The 21470-nt window shown below is 53.5% G+C and overlaps 4 protein-coding genes across 4 annotated transcripts; 2 read left to right on the forward strand and 2 right to left on the reverse strand.

Moving 5' to 3' along the window:
• Positions 1-3887: 3887 nt before the first annotated feature.
• On the forward strand, positions 3888-14093 carry MONBRDRAFT_33210 (uncharacterized protein; the record flags this gene model as incomplete). The annotated part of the gene is made up of 41 exons (XM_001747431.1): positions 3888-3931; positions 4044-4338; positions 4432-4582; positions 4686-4802; positions 4919-5018; positions 5183-5261; positions 5424-5513; positions 5626-5766; positions 5894-6001; positions 6054-6292; positions 6431-6558; positions 6714-7002; positions 7105-7373; positions 7489-7550; positions 7672-7722; positions 7826-7882; positions 7994-8041; positions 8132-8227; positions 8343-8435; positions 8547-8621; positions 8799-8891; positions 8953-9033; positions 9081-9158; positions 9253-9382; positions 9535-9632; positions 9794-9889; positions 9986-10066; positions 10185-10410; positions 10525-10594; positions 10707-10821; positions 10915-10996; positions 11080-11154; positions 11255-11339; positions 11523-11612; positions 11702-11852; positions 12027-12118; positions 12781-12901; positions 12982-13117; positions 13410-13499; positions 13571-13874; positions 14036-14093. The coding sequence occupies 41 exons, from the start codon at positions 3888-3890 to the stop codon at positions 14091-14093; spliced, it is 4884 nt and encodes a 1627-aa protein (XP_001747483.1).
• A 436-nt stretch (positions 14094-14529) lies between these two features.
• Positions 14530-17321, forward strand: MONBRDRAFT_9767 (uncharacterized protein; the record flags this gene model as incomplete). The annotated part of the gene is made up of 3 exons (XM_001747432.1): positions 14530-15476; positions 15657-15896; positions 16742-17321. The coding sequence occupies 3 exons, from the start codon at positions 14530-14532 to the stop codon at positions 17319-17321; spliced, it is 1767 nt and encodes a 588-aa protein (XP_001747484.1).
• Positions 17322-17538: 217 nt separating this feature from the next.
• MONBRDRAFT_9768 (uncharacterized protein) lies at positions 17539-18745 on the reverse strand (the record flags this gene model as incomplete). The annotated part of the gene is made up of 2 exons (XM_001747518.1): positions 17539-18372; positions 18458-18745. The coding sequence occupies 2 exons, from the start codon at positions 18743-18745 to the stop codon at positions 17539-17541; spliced, it is 1122 nt and encodes a 373-aa protein (XP_001747570.1).
• Positions 18746-20030: 1285 nt separating this feature from the next.
• MONBRDRAFT_9769 (uncharacterized protein) lies at positions 20031-21394 on the reverse strand (the record flags this gene model as incomplete). Its single annotated transcript, XM_001747519.1, has 6 exons — positions 20031-20152; positions 20312-20418; positions 20519-20772; positions 20907-21040; positions 21157-21234; positions 21307-21394. 6 exons carry the CDS (start codon positions 21392-21394, stop codon positions 20031-20033), a joined length of 783 nt encoding a protein of 260 aa, XP_001747571.1.
• Positions 21395-21470: the final 76 nt, after the last annotated feature.

Below are 21470 nucleotides of genomic sequence, written 5' to 3' on the forward strand. Positions count from 1 at the left end.
TGAGGTTGAGGGCAAAAGAAACGAGGGTAGGGGGTGTCGTGTCGGCGGTGTAGGCGGCAATGGCCAGTGGGTTCGTGGCCGGGATGGCCTGCACGGGAAGGCCCACCATGTCTAGGACAAGGGAGGACTGGATGGCAAGGTAAGTTGAGGCGGCGTCGTATGCAAGAGCATCGCGTGCGTTGATAGCATTGACGTCGGCCTGAGCAAGGCTGATGGTGATGGTGGTTGAGTTGGCGTCGAGCACGGTTGGGAGAGAGGCAGCAGAGAGGGAGTAGGCATCGGTGTTGGTATCAGGGGCAGCGTTTGGCCCATTGAGAAGCATGATGGCGGTTGAGTTGATGGTGCTGGCTTGCACGGTTTCATCGAAGATGAGCGTGAGAAGGCCGCTGTTCAGGTCGAGGGCAAACGCCGACAGCGTGGGGGAGGTTGCATCCGCGGTGAACGTGCTGACCGGCACATTAGCGCTGGCCGCATTTGCGTTTCCACTTGCGTCGTCAATCAAGCCAGCCATCACCTGGAAAAACGTATTGCCGAGACCTGTTGCAATGTTCCATCGCTCCTTGATGGCGTTCAAGGATCCGGTTGTAAGGTTTATTGCAATTGCGGTCAAGCCATTGCTCGTGGACTCCGTCGCCTGTAGCTCCACTCCTGTCCCGACTTCATCATAGAGGCCCACCGTGATGCTTGTTAGATCCAAGGAGGACACGTCGATGGTTTCTGACCATTGAATGCTCAGGATGCCCGCATCCATATTGAGGTCAATGCTAACGACAGTCGGACTTGCGCCGTCCGGACTAAATTCGGTAACAGTCAGCGTCGTGCCTTCATTGGCATTGCCTGCGACATCTTCTGCAAAGTGGACCGAGAGAGAAACAGTTGCGTTGGCCAAGTCGACGTCGGGTACCAATAGGCCAGCAACCACGGCGTTAAAGTCATCATCAGCCAAGTCGACGCGCACCACGGCGGCAGCAATGCGCACGGGGCTGGAGTCTCGAAGTTGCTGTCCCAAGCCGGGTGCACCGAGTGTGATGGCACTGGCATTCAGTGTGGCAGCATCCACCGTCTCGTCAAATGTCAAATATAATTCACGGGATGTCAAATTAAGGTCCGCTTGAACCAGGCGTGGACCACTCGCATCTGCCACGTAGGTTGATACGGTCAGGTTTGTGTCGGCTAGCGGATTGCCTTGTTTATCAAGAACAAAGCTCGTCGCAAGGGCCAAATTGGAAGTGGAGGCGTTGGTCAACAAGCCCGAGTTTTTAATCGCGTTGGCCAAGGACGGGGTTAGGGTCAACTCTAGAATTGCAGGGGCTATGAATGCGCCAGTTGTGTCACCCGGTTGAAGCGCACCCACGCCGCGCAGCGTCATGAGGGTTTCCTGCCATGACGTAGCGTTGATGGGCTCTGAAAATGTGAGCGTCAAGCTCAGGCTCTCGAGGTCCAGCACGCTGTGTGACACCAAAGGAGCAATGCTGTCCGGCACAAAAGGGGAGGGATCTGACAAGTTTGTCTCCAGTGCGGTGTTGCCCGCATAGTCGGAGACTGCTCCCGTCATCAGGCGCAGGGCCGTGCTGGACGCATCAACTGCGAGGGTGCTGAGGTTGAGGACATTGAAGAGGTCTTCTGCTCCCAGGGACAGAACAAGAGTGCGAGTGGCGACCACAAGCTCTGTCACACTCGAATCACTCAATGTCACGGAAGCGCTTCCATCCGGTGCAAAGAGTTGAAAGGAAGCAATGACGACGGCAGCAGGATCGACCAATTCATGGAAGACGACGGTGAGCTCAGCTGCATCAAGGTCAAGGCCGAAGGAGACTGCGTGCGGTACGATGACATCGGCACCGTACGCAATGGCCGTTAAACGTGGGGACGGGCCATTGGGATTGCCAGCAGCGTCGGAAAGCGCTGCCGCCAAAAGTTGGAGTTGGGTATTGCTTTTCTGAGTCCAAAGATTTGGAAGAAGCTTGATGGAATCTACGTCGCTCTCATTGAGGTAGAGGGTCAGAACTGGGGACGCGGACGGGGTAGAGATGACATAGCCTGGGGAGAGGGTCAAATTCGAAGAGGCATTGCCAAGGACGACGTTGGCAGCCTCGAGGCTGCCAGGAATCACCGGTTCGTCAAATGTGAGCTGAAGGAGCAGAGAGTTGTTCCTCAAAAACTGAGCGCCAAAAGCTAGCAGCACCGGGCCACCTGAATCACGTTGAAAAGTTGAGACGGGAACAAAGTCAGAAGAAGCTACGGGGTTGCCAGTGAGGTCCGTTCCAAAGATCCACTCCACGGCCACAAAGCTATTGTTCTCGTTCTCAAAGAAATTAGGTCGTTGCTTGAGTTGGTTTAGGTCGTCAGTCGACAGCTGAACTCGCACGGTGTTGGTATCATCGCTCTGCGCGGTTGAATTTTGGGATAGCCGCACAGCCTCCTGGGCGTCGACGCAACCTGCACAAGGGGTTGCGGCCATTTTCATCATGTGAGGTGGGGGCGACGAAAGAGTAAGTAGTCAGTCGCGAGCGAGGGGGCAAGGGACGACAGGAGGTTTGGGCACTCCAGGTATTGAGCGCGTCGCCAAACGCTGGCCTCGGCACTCAGCTCCCCCGGCAGAACGTGAATTGGGGTCCTTGCAGCAGAGCAGCTCTTACCAAAGACGAGAAGCAAGAGAAGGGCGAGAATGGCGGGCAGGACGGGTGCTGGCAGCCGCAATGCACCCCGCGGTGCCGCCATGGCTCCCGACAGAGGGAGGCAAGGCTGGAGTGCGGCTGGACTCGACTTGGTATTAAAAATCTGATGATACTCAATGTTCAAAAGGATCGAGGTCACACACCCGCAGTCGGTTGCCGTGGCCCGAGGGTCCCACAAGCACACCTGGCCTCAGAAGATGCGCGCCGGCGGCGAGGAGGGGCAGGGCCAAGAAGCAGGCAAGGCAGGGTCAGAAAGCGAAACACACAAATCAAATGAGCCTCAACTGTGAGAGGCAGCGAGAGAGAGAGAGAGAGAGAGAGGTGTCAGAGAGAGAGATAAAGACAAAAGACAGGCATAGAGAGAGAGTATCAAGAGAGAGAGAGCATAGCATAGAGAGAGAGCGGCGGGGTGACTGGCCATCTCCTTTGCTTAGGCCCATCGTTTTTGTCAAGCGCATTTGTATCACGTTGGTCGGCTGTGATACTCTTTCCTTTTCGCTAACAACTCAAAACCATGTTTATCAAGAGTGCTCCTGCTCTCGCTGATTGGCTTGGGCTCGCTTTTTGCTGCTGCCAATGACAGTTGGTACAGCGCTCATTAATATGTCTGACAATTCAACATCAGTCTTGTCAGTCTCCCAGGGGACGAGAAGACCAGCAAGCGCCGGATTTGGCCACGGAGGCTGAGGCGAGCAAAGGCAGAGACCAAAGTGAAGGTTGTGTCGTGGTGGGTGGTCGAGGTGATGCTGTGACGTAGCGCACAAGACGGCAGCCGCGACTGGATTGCTGCTCCATGACGATCAGGCATTCGATCGACCTCCAGTTGGACAAAGCAATTTGGCATCCTGGGATGTGAGCAGATCACATTATGCCCTCTGTCCACCCACCCTTACAAGACAACAAAGCATCTCGATGCTTGTGAGCGCCTTCACACAGTGGGATTTTTCCTTTGAAAGGTGTTGAATGCTATTTTTTTGTCTCTTGAGGGTCGAACAGGATTTTTTTTTTTGGACTTGACCACTGCTGAGCTTTGTTGGACTGGGGTGCGGCTGCCGGTGTGGGAGACTGGCAGCGCTCTAGGGCATTGCCGACAGGTCGAGTTGAGAAGCTATCGCTTCCACTTGACGGGTGCTCTTACAAGCAGCTGGGCTCGGAAGCAGCTTAAGTTCTGACTGAGCTACTCAATTTGAGACGGCAACACCAGCCAGCATGGCGGTGGAGCTCGCAGGCGTCGCCTCCTTTGTCAACTATCGGTGCGTTATAGGGGCATTGCAGGTCTCACCTTGACCGGCGCCTTGACTTGCACGGCGTGTTGTTGCACCACGAAGAGGGCTCACTTCGGCACAAATCATGCGCCTCATATAGGTGTCGCATCATCGAGGTGGCAGCTGACGGCGAGGAGGTCTTGCGTGGTGTAGAGACGGTCAATGTTGAAGACAGTTTGGCCTCATTCGCCGATACGCTTGCTCGACGTTTTAACCACCCCCTTAACGCCTTGAAGCTGGAACTGATGCACAGCCCCAATGACATCGAGGAGATTGATGTGACCAGCCTTGACCCCTTGAGCTCCCTCAATCTGCACGTCGAGCCCATCCACACCTTTCGCGTTTCTGTGCGTGGTGGCGATGGAGATGAATATGATGCAAAAGAGACTGAAACGGTACGGCCTTGGTATCCAGTCATTCGATTTTTGCCTATTCTTGACCACGGCCGTCTTCTGTTCTTTCGCTTGGGCCTTTTCTGTCTGTTTCAGGGAAAGCAGCTGGGCCAAAGGCGACAGCGCGATCCAGAGGACTCTCTCACAGAGGAGGGTGGCCTTTCAACAAGGCGCCGCAGTAGTGATGACGACGACCTCACCCAGGGCTCAACCAAAACTCGACGCACGGGATGGTCAGGCGAGAAAGGTGGGTAATGTCGTCCCGTTTCATTGCACGAAGACTAGCATCATCATGGCGGGTACGTGCAAGGCTCACACCATCAATCCAAAAATGGCCATTCTTGAGATAGATGGCTATACTACAGGAACTTCCACCTCCACTGGCACCACGACAAATGGCGTTACTTATGGTCCAGCTTCCCCTTATACGTCATCATCCTATTCGTCCTACTCATCTCACCGGGCAGGTAGGCACCCTTTTGCTAGCCCGATCCGTCATCTTATTGAAGCTGTTGCCCCGCGCATGTTCCTTCTCTTTGGAGTCTTTCTCCTCATACGCTATGCTTGTGGGGCCTGTTTGCAGCGGGTTACGTCGGGCTAGCCAACCAAGGCGCCACTTGCTATCTCAACAGCCTGCTTCAAAGTCTTTACATGACGCCCGAATTTCGAAATGCGTTGTATCGGTATGTCAAGAGCACAACTTGGCTCTTCGTGTCTTGTGCCTGTCTTCTTCTTCTTCTACTTTTTTTTTTTTGTGGGGTTGCAAGATTTGTTTTGCTTGTATCGTTTGTGCTCATTTATCACGATAACGACGCATCATTCTGCATCAATGTTGGTGACACACCAGCTGGCAGCCGGAGGGGGGTGCCGAAGCAGAGACTTCCAGTATCCCGCTGGAGTTACAACGCCTCTTTTTGACTCTGCAGGTAGTCCATGCTATTTCATGGCTCAAGTTTGGGCTTTCGCAACTTGTGCCTGGTTGAGTTTCTTGATTTTAAGGAGGAGCAGGACGCCAGATTTGTCTTGTCTGCCTCTCCTTCACCCTGTTTCGATAGCCTCATCGTTGCATTGCGACTGCAACCGAGTAGGAAGGCAAGGTGTCATACGCAGAGACCACCGCAGTAACCAAGTCATTTGGTTGGGATGGAGCCGAAGCCTTTCAGCAGCACGACGTTCAGGTTTGAAAGCTCAACGTTTTGAACCGGGATTGCCGCAGGCATGCTGGATCTGTTTATACAGAAGCATCAACGCCCAGCCTAACGTCTGTTTTGCGCACTCCCAACCACGAAGGAGCTCTTGCGCGTTCTTTTTGACGCTCTGGAAACGGAATGGACTGATACGCCGTTGGCCAAAACCATTCAAGACCTGTATCAGGGCGAACTGAAGGACTACGTCCGCTGTTTAGCTTGCGGGAACGAGTCGGCTCGAAACGTACGTTTGCCAGGTTTTTTTGGTTGAGGCTCTGCTTGGGCCATACGTGCGGTACTTGTCGTCTTCGGTCTGATCGGCTGATCGCATGTGCTTATTTTTCCAATTCTTATTTTTCCGGGGCGGATAGGACAAATTCATGGATGTCCCCTTGGTCATCCGTCCTTTTGGCAGCGAGGACTGTTTGGGATCAGTTCAGGAAAGCCTCGACAAGTTTATTGAGGTCGAGCGTCTTGACGTAAGTTGCAAATTTACTTTGACCTTCATCGCTCTTGTGTCACCTTCATCAGCACCATCCCAGCCCCGACGCGCCCTATGCGCGCCTTTCAGGCTTAACGCTCAATCGTGGCTGGCTATGGATGCTGTTTTGTCTGCAGGGTGATAATCAGTACGAGTGCTCGCACTGCAAGTGCAAGCAAGACGCCGACAAAGGCCTCAAATTTGCCCAGTTGCCCTACATCCTGACTTTTCAAATCAAGCGTTTCGACTTTGATTACGTTTATTTTCGCCGCATTAAGCTCAACGACAAGTACGAACCGGTCGTTGGCACACTATACCCCCTTGAACTTTATATCCCCCTTGAGTCTTACTTCTATTGGAAAGAGGAGTTCTAGCCAGTTTTTCTTTTTGACGCCAGAGGGTGGTTGCTGATGCCCGGATGCTTTAGATTTTCCTTCCCATTGGAGCTTGACATGTCCAGTTACATGCCGCGTTCTTCAGCGGCCGCAGAAGGTGACGCAGACACCTCCACGGAAGACGCCCTTGGCATGCACGACAGCGAGCCAGGTGTTGCAGGTACCGCTTTTTTTCTGCGCTTGGCACTGTCAGGCATGATGCCACAACTTTTTAAGACTTCGTCAATTGTGGGGCTTCTTGCGCGAGTCACTCCCTTGTTCGTCCTCGGCACTTACATCTGCATGTTTGGGCTCTTCTTGGTTCTGGCTCAACAGACAACGGCGGCCAGAAGGGCCAGGGGGCAGGTGATGGTGCTGGTGAAACGGTTGTCGAGCCCTTTGACGAGAGCGAAGCGACCAACTCATCTGATGATGAAGGCGCAGAGTCCGATCCGCCCGCGTATTCGCGTCTGCCCACCACGAGCGATGCATTGACTGAGGATCCCTTTGAAGGTGATGCGGCTGCTCGTCAACAGGCTTTGAAGAACGGGATGCTGTACGAGCTCTTCTCCATCATGATTCACTCAGGCTCAGCACTTGGTGGTCACTACTATGCCTACATCAAGTATGGCTCCTGGCGTGCTCCATCTCAGGCCAAATCCCAGAAATTTTGACTCAACCTCCACCGTTGACCTTCTTCTCTCGCCCGTTTTGGTCTGTTTGACAGAGATTTCAAGACAGGCAAATGGCTTTGCTTCAACGACAGCAGCGTGACGGAGATTGATGTCAGTTTTGTTCTCTCACCTGGCCCCAGCATGACCATGTCGAGTCTTGAAAAGCGATCGCTCACCCTATGCGAGCCCCCATTGCAGTTTGAGCGATTGCGTGGCGCATTCGGCGGCGCCAGCATGCCGCGATATGGCTCGTCCATGTATTCATCCTCTTCAAGTGGCTATATGCTGCTCTACCGCCGCGTGGACTCAGACCGCAACGAGTGTGAGTCAGGCCATCCAGTCTCTAGCGCTTGCTTGAGCTGTTGGCTTTCTGCCACGTTGCCTTGGAGCTCTCACTTCTCAGCATGGTCTCTTTGCAATACGCCCGGCGTCAATAGTGCCTGTGGCAATGTCGGATTTGCCGCCGGAGCTGTTGGAGCAGCGCGATGCTTCTCGACGCGTAGGTTCCAGCGTCGCATCGCACAACTGCTTAATTCGATCACCGGCATCGGAGTGCACCTCGTGTATCACGCACTCGCACCTCAAGGTTTCACACGCTTGCGCCAAATCCCGAACCACAGGCGCAGCAAGCAGCTGAAGCGGAAGAAAAGGCCAAGCGCAATCAAGTGGAGGTATGGGCCAAACCGATGTTCACGCGCATCCGAAAAGTCACGTCTTCGGCAATCAAATGGGGTCTGCGTGTTGACATGGTGCCCCGCGCTACTCTTTTGCTAGCTAAGCACCTACTTCTGCAAATTTGGTGCGGCAAGCGACGACAAGAAGATCATCTCGGTTTGTTTCTTGAGCATTTGCGAAGTGGTTCATTTTCTTTCAGCGCTGAATCACCGATATTGTCATCGTTCCTGGCCGGGCTCACATGAACCTGTTAAATGCCGTTGAAAGGTTGATCGATTATCCTCGACAGCGGACGCCTTTGTCAAAGCGCTGGAGGTTTGTCTTGTAACATGGGCTTGTGTTATGACCGCCATGTTTTGCTCTTTTTCTGTATCCCTCAGTCATCTTCTCATACCATGTCCGCAGGCCTGGGAGATTCCCGAGTCGGTACCACGCTCACATTTCCGCATTTTCAAGTACACACCCTACAACGAATCAATCAGTGACGAGCTTCAGATCAGCGTGGGTCATCAGCAATCCTGGTCTTCTCGTGCTCGGCTGGGCTTGATTGGGCCTTGGTCACCTGGCATCAAATTTGTTGAAATGGTCTTGCGCTGATGCTTCGGTTGTCTCGTAGGATGATCTAACAATTGAGAAGGCCGGCATGCGGGTGTACTCTGCCTCCAATGTCTTAATTGTCCAAGCAAATGACGAGGGGAATTTCGAGCCGGTGCGTAGTTTGTACAGCCAAATCATGTCGTACGCGTCGGTTTGCTGACCTGCTTCTTTCCTCATATCCGCTGCTTTGATCTCGACGCAATCTTGTTTCTTGGCCCCACAGCTCGTGGTACCGGGCGTGCGCATCACCATGACCGTTTACCGAAGCAAGACGCACTCTTGGTTGCCTCCAGTCAAGGTAAGTGCGACAAGAAATTTGACTTGGTGACAACCCCTCTCCAGTTCTCTTTCAAAGGCAGCGAGAACAGAAACAGCATGCGATGTGTCGTTTTTTTTTTTTCCTTTTTGCATTTATGGTGTCTAACTTGGGTCTCTACTGGTGGTCATTTGGCTCATTTGGCTCATTTTGCTGCAGTTCTGTTTGCCCAAAAACGGCAATACATCGGGCATTGTTGAGCGACTTTGCCAGTTTTATCATTGCGATGCGGAAATCGTTCGCATTTGCCAGGTGCGTGGTAGCAAGGATAGTCGCGGGACCTTTCAACTTGTCACTGTTACGTGTCTGAAAGGGTGAAGGTATTGTGTGTGTGTGTGTGTGTGTGTGTGTGTGTGTGTGTGTGTGTGTGTGTGTGCAATCCCATGAAGACGTGGTGGCTCAACCAAGCGAAATCCGCCCCACTTCCCTGGCGGTTTCTAGTATCGCGCCATGCATGAGCCCTCCTGTTTGAAGAAGAACATTTCTTTCACCATGGCGGGCATTTATGGTGGCGATAACGTACGGACATGCTTTCCCGCATTTTGCTCAGTCTCCATCGTGACTGGTTCGAATTTCTTGGTAAATGCTTCATTCATGGGTTCCTTGGTCACAGCTTTTCGCTGATCTCGAGCCAGCTGAGGAGGATCTTGGCGAACTGCCGTTCAAAGAAACCACCTTTTACAAGGCCGTGGAGACGTTGCGCCACACGGTGGAATTTGAGATTGAGCTTCCGCACGGCGACGGTGGGTCTGCATGGTGGTTGTCTTGCTTTTTTTTGGACCGTTTGAGATTCCAGTTCAAGTTTTGCTTTTTTTGCCGAACCAACCCCGATCAAGCCTCATGCATGGCTATTTGGTACTTTTTCGTGGTGACGCATAATCGGGCGATCGCGTAGTGAAAACCATGGTGATTGACACTCGAGACACCCTGCAGACTTTCAAGGAGCGTATTCGCGAGGCGTTTTTGTCGGACAAGGAGCTGGATGATTTCCAGGTGCGTTGGCTCAATATGAATGACATTATGGCTGTTCAATCCCATGGTCTGAACTGAAGATACCTCTCTTCATTGCGATTCTGTTGGGCTGGAAGCTTGTTTGTCGGCGGAACTTCTTACTCATTTGTGTGGCGTTTTGCTTTGTCGACGTCGTGATGCAGATGTGGTATTTCCGCTCCCTGCACAGTCGCTCAGAGATACAGATTCAAAAGCTTTCTCAAACCGTCGATGCGGCTGGGGTGGATATTTCAAAGAAGGTGAGTCGTTCGTTGCGCATGAAGAAATTCCTGACGTGTGCATGTGCGCTCGCATATTATATTTTATATCTGACATGCTCTGGCCCATAAATTAAGGTTTTTATCAAGGAGGGCAAGCCGCTCAAGGAGGGGGAAAGCCATGTGGATTTTTTCCTCATGAGTGATGACCACAATCGGGTGCGTCGCTCATGTTCGTGTCGCTACGCTATGATGGAGCGCGGAAGTGGTACATGGTTACCTTTGTCTGCATTTATCCACACCCTCGTACGGCGCTCACTCGACCCTCGAATTTCAGTCACTGATTCCACTTAGCGGCCAAGTGCCTCTGCAGGAAAGGAGTGATGCCGATGCCATGTTCGAGATGGTGCGGGGTCTCATCCGTGCCAAGGCTGCAGAGATTGAGGAACAGCGTGCCAAGGAGGAGTCCTCGGCCCCGTCGGGTACAACGAGCGATGTGTCTGAGGCCGCGACTCCCGCTGCAACCGATTCACCTGCCGGCGAGCGCGCCGACGAGACGGATTGTGCGCCCTGCCTCTCTTTTCCGTTTTTTTCTTTGCCTACCCGCTGAACCGCCGACCAATGCCAATTTGCTTTTGAGGCTCACAATTCTTTTCCACTTAAATTGTCGGGGGTAGTGATGATTACTCTGGAAACGCAACGTCAGCGCGATGATTGGATCCTTGAGCATGCCCAAAACCTCGAGCAGTATGTTTGTCAACCCCGCTCGTCTGATCCTGTTCGCTTTTGGGTGGGGATTGTCTTTTCCTTGTCGGTGTGAGTTGAATGTGTGCATCTTGGAATGTGTGCATCTTGGTAGTATGCGCATTTGGGAGACGTCATCACAGTTGCAGCTGCGGACCGTGTACCAGCCTGGCGACAAGATTGGCTTGCTCTATGATGGAAAAAAATTTCTTGTCGAGGCACGCGTGCTTGTATGGAACTGCATGCTGACGTTGAGCATACGCTTGATTGCCTTTCCTCACGGTGTGGGCGAACGCTCGTTTGCTGTCCGCTTGCGTTTTTAGCTTTTGGACGAGGATGTTCACACGGCTCAAGGCGAAATTATTGTGTTTTACCGTCAATGGGATGCTACTCGCTATCGTTTGGGTAAGGAGACATCACAAGCATCGTGTCGGGAAACAAGGTCTTGGGCAGCCATGGCTAACTGGTGCGTTCGGCTTGGGAATTAGGTCCTCTTTGTGACATGGTCATCTCGTCGAGCCTGTCAATCGAGCAGCTCCTGGAAAAAGTGTCTGAGCTCTATGGTATGCTTGAGCTTTGGCAATCGATCTCGCAACCTTGTTTCGGGTTCGGGTTCGGGTTCGGGTTCGGGTTAATGTTATCCTCCGTGTCGCCCTCTGACAGATATTCCGGTGCCGGAGCTGAACATCCAAGCGGGGCCCACATGCTACCCATATATTGAGCGCCCTTCACGAGCCAGTTATTTTCCGTATGTTTTATTTGTGGTGTATGCACCATCCCTGCGCAAAAGCTTTGGGGACATGTGGGCCCATGAGTGTGTGTGTGTGTGTGTGTGTGTGTGTGTGTGCTCATCGTTGTTGTCGTTGATCTCATTGTTGACGCTTTTGTCGCCATCGTTGTTCAAATTCTCACTTGTGGGTCAATTGTTCAGGCCTCGCGTTGCAGCAATGACGGCCAGTATCTCGGCCTGGCCACTGTCTCTGTTGGCGCATGGAAAATCGTTCTATTTCAAAGACAAGAGGTTGGCGCTAGCTTCGTATCGCCTTGCGCTGGGAACACTTGTTGTTTTCTCTGATCTGCGTTGATCGGCTGGTGTCAAACTTGCGATAGGCAATCCGTCAAAGATGTGTCGGACAAGGATACAGCAGTGCTCGACCGCCGCTGGATGACGATGGAGAGCCGCATTCAGCATATGGTGGCGTCCACCTCCAGCTATGTTGCACGCCCTGAAGTGGGCGTCAAGATCAAGACGAGCAAGCAGGTGCGATGATAGGCATTCCACAAGCTGTGAAGCACCGCTTGCCTGCCACGCGTGTTTGTCTGCCTTTCCCTCGGCCTTTGTACTACAGGTGATTCTCACTGCTTTAGAGTGTACAAGCGCTCATTTTTTTTTTTTTTTTGTGATTTATTATCATTTTAAATCCGTTTGTTACAGCGACGTACGGCCAGCAATGACGTGGACGAGGCCACTGACAGCAAAGTGGGTGTGGAGCTGAAAAGCAACAATCAAGTGGATGAGGCCACCGGGTGAGGTGATGATGGGCAGACTTGGGTCATCGACGGAGTACACGATGACTTGCCGGGGGCCGATGCATTCTTGTCGCATCAAGACGCGCCAAACCTTTATTGAGTGAAGCGAGCATTTTGTCTTTGGCTTTGATCTTCTTGGCTTGCCGGTATCGTTCAGCTCAATGGTCTTGTCGGAGGCGGGGGCTCGTGGCATTTGTTTTGAATTGAGCAAAGCGATGCTCTTTTATTTTTATTTTTATTCGATCCATCGCTAAGATTTTTGAGAGGTCCCCAGGTTTGTGAAACAAGCCCTCGAAGAGAGCAAAGTGAGCCATTAACCCTAGATTCAGCAGTCATGGCACGTTTGATGCCAGCTCCCTGTGCTGCCAAACGAATGGGTCGGCGATGCCAAAATGATGACATTTTCGTTGACGACACAAATTTATCAACGAGAGGAAGAAAGAGGAAGTGGAAGCAAAATAATTGTGGTCTGGGCCGGCTGTCTCATCTGACTGGCAGCTGGGCGGCGTTGGAAGGCGTTTCAGTCACCAGGGACCATGTCCCGGCAATTCGTGCCCGTGGTGGACTTGGAAACACCACGGTCAGTCGCTGGTTGTTTGGTTTATGACGACCATTCGGGCTGGGCTGTCTGCTCATGGGTTCCTATCGCTTGATGTCAGGGCTGAGCGGGATGACTTTGATCCGAACATGGCCAAGCACCGCAAGTTTGACAACCCATACCACAATCCAGGGGCTGCCAAGCGTGGCTGGTCTCAGGGTAGTGTTGGTTGGGGAGTCCAGGTGAGCAGCAGAATCTTGCCTGACTGCAGGTCGTACTTGTGTGCTCATGGACGGCGCACTTGGCATTATGCGCATGGCAGGGCTACTTTGGCTCACAGGAGGCTGACTCAGCCAACGCCAACCTTCAGCCCCGTAAGTTTGAGCTTGTGAAGGACAAATTTGGGCGATGGATCAACCCCAACAAAAAAGGCAAAGCCAAGCCGCGAAGCGATCGAGGTGCGTTTCATCAGCGCACCGACACGAGGACCTGCTCGCTCGTTCGTGTGCTCGTGTGCCGCTTACCCTTCCTTGTCGTGGCACCCTTGGCTTTGCGACTGCCAGACAACGCCAATGAAGCCCAGTCAGAGCAGCGGTGAGTGGGCGCTGCCACACCCTTGAGGGACATGCCGAGTAGACAGGCAGCCAGCTGGGGCTGGTTTGCATAGAAGCTTTACGCCATGCATGCTGCATGTTTCCTTGAACGCTTAATGTGTTTATTTCTTGTCACGCCTCCAACACCGATTTTTAGCGGAGACACTACGCCAAATGCACCATCTGCGTCGCACCGACAAGCTTCCTCTGATGATGTGGACGAATTTGGACGGCGCCGGCGTCACAGGTGAGCAAATGTGCCACATGCACGGCTACGGGTCTGCACCAATGCCTTACTTTATCCATTCATCTTGATAGTCCCCCAAGGCGTGGCTCAAGCCGTAGCCCGGAGCCTTCTCGACGAGGCAGACGTCATGGGCCTGGCGACCGCGAAAGTCCTGAGCGGCGTGATCGGCGAGACCGTGCTGACCACGATCGTCGCGACCACCGCGCCGGCCGTTACTCTGACCGGCACGACCGTCGTGACCTTGATGAGAAAAGTGTGCGGGGTCGGCACCGGCAGGATGAGGACTATGATCGTCGCCCATACGGACATGGACACGGACGTGACGATGATCGTGAGCGGGGCCGAAGGTCGCACGAACGTGATGAGGGTCGAAGGGTGCGCTCACCCCACCAAGCTCAAACCGGGGCTTCCAATGCGTGAGTAGCGCTTTGTGTCTGTTTGGCTGAAAGAAGTTTGAAGCATGCGTGTTGCATTGCACACCTTAGCACGCTTGTTCTGCGCTTTGAATTCGATCTCATCCCTTTTCCATGCGATAGGAGCGGTGCACCCAAGCGCAAAAAGCGTTGGGATCCTGAGTGGGGGGAATGGCGCTAAGTGTGATGGGTGGCTTCTATGGTGGTGGTGGTGGTGTCTGGCCTGATCCTTCGACGGTCATAATACAGCTTTGTTCAAACCCAGATCCCACATCCTTGCATGCGCCCGCTCAGCACAACGCATCAAGCAAGCAAAGAGAAGGCAGCAACATCGTCGTAAAACAGTCGAGTTGGCTTTACATGTTGTTATCATCCAAAACGTCACGAAACGGACACACACACACACACACACACACACACACACACACACACACACACACACACACACACACACACACACACACACACACACACACACACACAAACTTTTGTGTGAATTTTTTTATTTTTCTCATCGCATGTTTTAAAAGGCAGAGGGCGAGAGTTGAGATGCTCTGTAGATAGATGGTTGGATTGAGCACAGCGCGGTTCGACGTTGGTCGGGCTTTGCAGGTGCCATGAGCGCGTTTGCGCAGCAGCGCTTGGACCTTGCGCTGCGCCATGGAGCGGGCGTATTTACCATCAGCAAGGGTCTGCTTTACGCATACCCCGTGAATGAACACGTCCTGCTCTTGGCCGTGCTCGGGGACAACCCGGTGGAGCTGCGCTTTCATGGGGAGCTAAGCATCGGAGCCCTTGCTGGCTTGGTAGAAGTCGATTGTTTCCCCTTGCCCCTATCTCTCAAAAACCCTAAAACTGCAACGCTGCAAAGCTGTTTCCGCGAAGCCAGCCATCTCTGGTCTCCAGAGTCATGGCAAGTCGGCATCGAGGCCTCCGCACTACCCAGCGCCCACCCCCGTACCGTGCGTCTCAACGCGCGTGCTTCCCAGGATGAGCCGTCCAGCCCCAAAGCGGAAGAGCCAAAGGTGTTGTTTAACGAGCAAGCGCGCCATACACCCCGGTTGTCGTGCATCCCCCACAGCGGCGAGCTTCAGCATGCTCACCGGTGCCTTGCAGCCACGCTTTTTCAAGATGCCCCAGCCCAGCGTGGATGCTGCTTAGCATTTGTCGCGTCCGCGCCCTCAGCCTTTGCCAAGGCCTTGAATGGTAGTTCAGACGATCCCTTCCGCGATTTTCATGCTCGAAGCAGTCAACCCCACACTCCAACAGCATCCTCCACGCCTAGTCGTCGAACCTCAGGCGACACTACCCCTCGGCCACCCCCCTCCTCCGCAAACCCGATTGTGTCATTTGTTCCGGCCCAGGAGGTACTCGATCGACTGCGGCTCTTACTTCCGGCCGGAATGGCGTTGGCCCCAGCCGAGCAGCCGGGCCTTTGCCTCCCAGATGCCACAGCGGCTCTGCTCGAGAGCCCAGACTTGTCTGTGGTAAATGCACCATCGACTTTGGTTATGGGTGCAAAAGGTGTGGGCAAGTCCACCCTCTGTCAGCTTCTGATAAACCGGTAAGCTGCAACATGGTTGTCAATACTTATCAACAAGACGCGGGCAGGTAGGCAGATGGGTAGGCGGGTAGGCAGACAGGCAGATGGGCCTGTGAGCAGCCACATCACATGGGCTCTGCTTGAAAAGCAGTGGACGCAACTCTCCAAGTCTCATCTAACGTGGCCATGGGTTTCTCTCAGGCATTTTGAATCAGGCACCCAGCGTGTCGCAGTGCTCGATCTAGACTTGGGCCAAAGCTTGTACGCGCTTCCAGGCTCGGTGGCACTACAGATTGAGAGCGCTGCCAGCTGGCGCGATCCCGTAACCCGGCTTGGCCTTGCAAGTGACAACCTCATTTGCTTCTGGGTCGGCTATGCGAGCCCTAAATTGTGCCCTGACGTCTACTATAGTGCGGTGCGCCGAGCTTACGAGGCCTACAAGTACGTACTATGCTCGACCTTTTGTGTGGTGCCTCTCTAAAGGTTCACTCTTGACGGTTCGCTATCTAAACGCTGGTGGATGAACACGGGGTGGGGCTGGTTGTATTAGGGCTGCGCAACAGCAGGCCGGGCCCGCGCCGCTGCCCTTGATTATCAACACGCAAGGGTGGGTGCGTGGCCTGGGCGCAGAAATGTTGATCACCATCTTCAAGCTCTTGGTGCCAAGTATGGTCATAGAGGTCCTGGCACCCGAAGCCTCGCAAAACTGTGCCGATGATGGTAAACCGACAGTCGCCCGCTCCTGTTTGTCATTGTCGCTTGTCGCCTTCGCATGCTGATGACGTCGATGAGGGTTCTAGATCGCGCGACCTGCCAAGCCGTCGGCCCAGCAGAGTGGCACACTCTATCGTCGGGCGTCGCCTTGGCTTCCAGCTGCCATGGCGCCGGAGCTTCCAGCTGGAGCAGCGGAGGCAAATTGTCGCCACGCCAACTACGAGAAGCACGCATCACGGTACGCCCGCCCGCCCACTATCGGCTATGATGAGGCAAACAAGAATGAGTTGTAGGATGAGGGCGGGCCGTCGATAAGGCCGCCAGCGTCTGTCTGCCCCCACGCCTTTCTGCTGCTCATGCAAGCACTGCATGGTTAGAGCTATCTGCTGCATGGCATTTCTACGTCCTCCGACCATTTGCCTCGCGGCGTGGGTGATCGCCTTCTCTTTGCACCTGCCATACAGGTGCAATTGCGTGGCCTCGTGTTGTGTACAGATGCCAATTATGAAGTGCCCTCTGAGATTGAACATGTAAGGGATCGGTCTGGATTGGTTGATGGACAATGAACGTAGACTTGCTCATCGCCGTGGTTGCTTCCTGTATTCACCTGACTGGCTGACGTTGCTCTGTTGCTCTGTGCCCTCTGTCGTTGGGGGATCGAAGCTTGTGAGTGCCTTGACGGGTGCGCTTGTTGCACTTGTGGATGATCCAGACCTGCGGATGGAGACAAGAGCCAGGCGCAGGTGGGAGGACCATGCGTTTTCGGAGCGGGACGATGACCGACATGAGGAACATGCGGTAGCTCGTGCGCATCGGATGACCGATCAGAGCATCGCAAACCTTGGACTCGAAGTTCGATCTATATCTACTGCACCTCGCATCCTGGGGCTTGGATGCATCCACTCGGTGGAGGCAGAGAAAGGCTATCTTGTGTTGATAACGCCACTCTCGGACCATGCCGTGCGAAACTGCCATGCGCTCTTACCAAGCCACCTTGAGCTTCCTCCCAAGCTGCTAAAGCACCAGTGGCTCAATCGCGACCAGCGTCGCTTGTTGACGGGAACGGTGGCAGGACACAATCAGCTGGTGGCTGGCCATGGGCTGCGCTCTACTCGAATCAGCGTGGGGCGCTTTCGACCCAACACAAGTTGAGGCTGTGCTTGCCTTGGCGCATACTTGTGAAAGACTCTTCTCGCGTCAAAAAAGAATACATGACTGAAACTTGAATATGGAAATGGAATCGATGGGAAACTGCTGTGCCATGGTCATGAAAGATTTTGAGAATTTTGTCGTATTCCAAATTCAGGACTAGGGAAAAAAAAAAAAAAATTAAGAACAGAGGGAAGGCTGTGCGTCTCATGGAAGCACCCTACAGCTCCTTCCATAGTGCAGCAATTTCGAGACTTTTGGCCTTAAACTCGAGTTCCAGATTATCCAACGCTGAGCGATCACCTGCCTCAGGCAGGAAGCGGTAGAAAGTCATTATCGCAAAGAGGGTGACCTTTTGCAAGTAGCATTTCAGGAGCGCCCGAAGCGTTTGGCCCGTAGTCTTGGCGGGCCAGCGCCCTTTGTCAATCAGCTGATCCCGCCAAGCACGAGCCTGCTCTTCCAACTCTGAGAGTTGCTCTGCAGCTCGATCTTGAACCCTTTCCTTCGCTTCTAGTGGATCAATGCCGAAGGAGCGTGCTGTTTCGGTTCCCAGGGCAGTCAGCTTTGCGTAGTGCTCGGGATCGAGTAAATATGGAACAGTCGTGGCTGTTGGCGCAACGGCATCGCTGTTATAGAAGAGGGGGGCAGCCAGGAGACCGATCGCCGATGGGCCCCAGTAGTGCCAATCAAAGCCCCGCGACCAATGGTGTGAGCGCATCAAACGCACGCCGATGACCTTGCCGCTGGTGAGACCACCTTGGCTATTGCTGCAGGGCCTACACTGTGGGAAAAAGCGCATGTCGGGCAGGTTGAAGGAGCGCGGGGGCTGGTGATCACCCACAAAGCTCTTCTGAAATCGAGTGCCACAGGTATGACAGCCATGTCTATGTCCTAGGCGGTCGAGCAGACGGGCTTCGGAGGCTGTTTTGTACCGGATACCCGCGGGTAGCGAGCCCTGGGCAAAAGCACCAGGGTGGTGCAGGTGGCTTGGGCACAAGCGGCGAGGATGGGTGCCCAAGAACACTTGCGCGATTAAAAGTATTTTGGCCAAACCCTGCAATCAGAACATGACCAGCTGGCTGGTGAGCATCCGGGCCATCACAGCTCTACTGGATGATAAGAAGAGCTGACTGACTCACTTGAGCATCCTCTAAAATGACGTCAGCTGCAGGCCGCATGGAGGGTGGACCGTCTCCGAGGGCGGCGAGGAGTGAGTACTTGGTGAGGCAGGCCGTTAGGGCTGTGAGGCCCGTGCCAACAACCACAACAGAGGCGCCAGCCAACGTGCCAAGCATCTTCTGGTGCGCCCCAATATGCAGCAAGCGCAGAGGCAAGCGCATCGCCGCACAGAATAGGGGATACGTGGGCAAAGCCACCACGGCGCTGGCAGCATCGGGGTAGTTTTGCAGCACCGCTGTCCACGGCATGGCGTCGGTTCGGCGCCGCGGCGCGTGTCGAAAAAGAGCACAGTCAAATGGAAAAAAATCGAAAAAATTTGATGAAATTTTAAGGAGTTTTTTTTTGAACACACGCTCATTTAAAATTTTGCCTTTTTTTTCTTTTGAAGCACATCCCTCATTGCGTCTGCCTTGATGTCCGTTGGCTGGAAACTGACATCTAGATGTAAATTAGAACGCTGAAACAGGGCTGCTTGACGTTGTATAATAGCCATGCTGATCCCCTGAGAGGAAGAAACGGAAGCGAAACCCGAGGACAAGCGTGGGTGGACAGGCAGCCTGAGGCTGTACTAGCTCCGTTTCATTTTCGAGCTGTGCAGTTCGCTACCATAACCCGAGGTTTCTCGGCATCAAAGGATTCGGGGCTAAAGAGAGACAATGTATTGACGTCATGAATGCACCGTGTGCGCGGGTGTAAGGTGCTTTGATCATGGCCTCATCATCCATATCAGGACAAATTCATGCCGCCTCATACCTCAGGGAATAAACTGTTTCGGCTGGAAGAAGCACGGCGTCTCCAGCAGTGAGGGTCCAGGTGCAAGCCACTCCCTTATCACCAGCACTATCACGATTCATCGGTCATCAAACCCGAGTTACCATTCAAAGTGAATGAACGACGTGCTTCTCACAAAAGCTAAAGCGGCTGCTTACATAGACTCCAGCTGGAAACCGGCGTTGTCCAGGGCAATTAGCCAAGTGCACGGGAGGAACGTAGCGCATTTCACCCGTTTGGACGCTTCCTCTACCAGGTCATGCGCTGCGTTCAGCATCGTAGTCTCATAACAACCCATCGCATCGAGGCGGCGGGTGCATTAGAAAAACGCTTGAAGAAAGACAACAAAGTGCCGTGTCAGTAGAATAGAGCAAAGCCAGGTTTTTATTTCAACCAACCAGAAGACAAATCGGTGGGGTCGTCATTCAAGAAAACAGCCTGCAAAGCCAAAACACGAGTGATATCGATATCTCCAAGTTACTCTATGCCTGGCAAAGGATGAATGTGGCGCACCGGTTTGTCGAACCCGACACGTTGACACGCTAGAGCCACGCGCCTACGTAGCGGAAGACATTGGTCCGCAAGAGAGCCTGCCCCTATTGACACGAAGGCAATTGGAGTCACTGAATTTGCAAAAGGATGCAAGCCCGCTTCGGAAACAATTCACATACCTTTGAGCACAGCCACCTCGCCATCTGTCAAGAAAGAGCCGACCCGTACAGGGTCTTGAGGCGCGTGCATCACGTGAAGGAAGAATGAGTATCACAGATTGAGTGATGGCCTGGCAGTTGAGATGGGCAGGTGTGGTTCAAGCGCAGTTGCAGCACCTTGGTTCTGGAAGCTTTGGAGATCTGATTCGGTGAGCAGGTCATTTACATCATATCCTACCAGCAAAGGTAAAGAGAAAAGGAGAAAAGGCAAAACAGACAGAGGGCGGGTGATAGTTGAGCAAATCTTGTGTCCAGCTACGGGTCGCATTGTGAGCAAACGGTAAGTAGCACACACACACACACACACACACACACACACACACACACACATACCCCGACGCGGCTGCCAAAGGCCTGCACTTAGGCAGCGACGGATTGCTGCTCGATACGAATCGAACGCTGGTAGCTTCATGTCCGGTATTTTCGCTGCCTCGTCCCACCTGAAGGCGGAAGACAAGCCAAGCATGAGTAGTGAAGAAGTTGTCAATCGAGCAGCTGCAGGATCAAGACCTAGAAATCCAGGGGCGTGGCGCAACTAACCGGCGCATCAGGCAGTATAGGGGGAAATCATCCTCAGCTTCGAAAGCACTGGCTTCAGACGCGGACATGGGACCGCCTTGGTGTTTCAGGGTAAACTTGCTGCCAGCAGAAAGATTTTCGTAGTAGTCTGCTTCCTTGAAGGTCAGGTAACGCTTGGCCTGTACATGGCCTTCCACTAAACGTGCTAGGCGCTCGGTAAATCCGAGCTGGCGCAGCATGCTCGCGCCCACTTGGTCGTGCTTGGCCAGAAAGATCTAGTGAAGATAACAATGAATTGAGACGTTGTTGTGTTTGTTGTGTTTTTTGTTGCAAGTGTGATAACAGGACACCGAGCCGGATGAGACTATAGATGCTTGCAGGTGGAGGTTTGCACATGACGCGATCCTACCTTCTCATCGGCGCTGGTAAGTTTGGTAGCGTCCTTGGGCTTTGGGGCCAGCCAGCCAATGTCGTGCAGCAGGGCTGCAACGACGGTTTCTTCATCCACTTGGGCCTGGACAGCTTGCTGGGCAGCTTGGAGTGCTGGTGACCAATCGGTCCCGCCGAGGAGCGAGTGAGGGTATGCAAAAAAAACAAAAAGACAAGAAGAATCCCCTCCGTCCAGAGCAGGCCACCCCCATCGCATGGTGAGCACGCACCATGATCAATGAATGAAATGGCCAGATTGACGTCCTCATATCCACGCCCAGCGTCACCTGGACCGTCCTCCTCGCCAACTGCGTGCACCAAGCCGAGTTTGACATGTGAATTGCAATCAACCAGCATCCATCCATCTCGACAAAGCTCACCAGTTGTGCCAGGAGAAGGCGGGTTGTCATCGTAGGCCCGTTGGTTATCCATGTAGAGTGCAATGACGCGATCGACCACTTGATCCATAGCGCCGATACCACTGCCCCCCGCTTCCCAACAGCCTGACACAGCCGCAACGATTCTGAGAGCACTCCAGCCCAAG

Source organism: Monosiga brevicollis, genomic scaffold (assembly GCF_000002865.3).
Source record: "Monosiga brevicollis MX1 MONBRscaffold_17 genomic scaffold, whole genome shotgun sequence".
NCBI classification, from domain to species: Eukaryota; class Choanoflagellata; order Craspedida; family Salpingoecidae; genus Monosiga; species Monosiga brevicollis.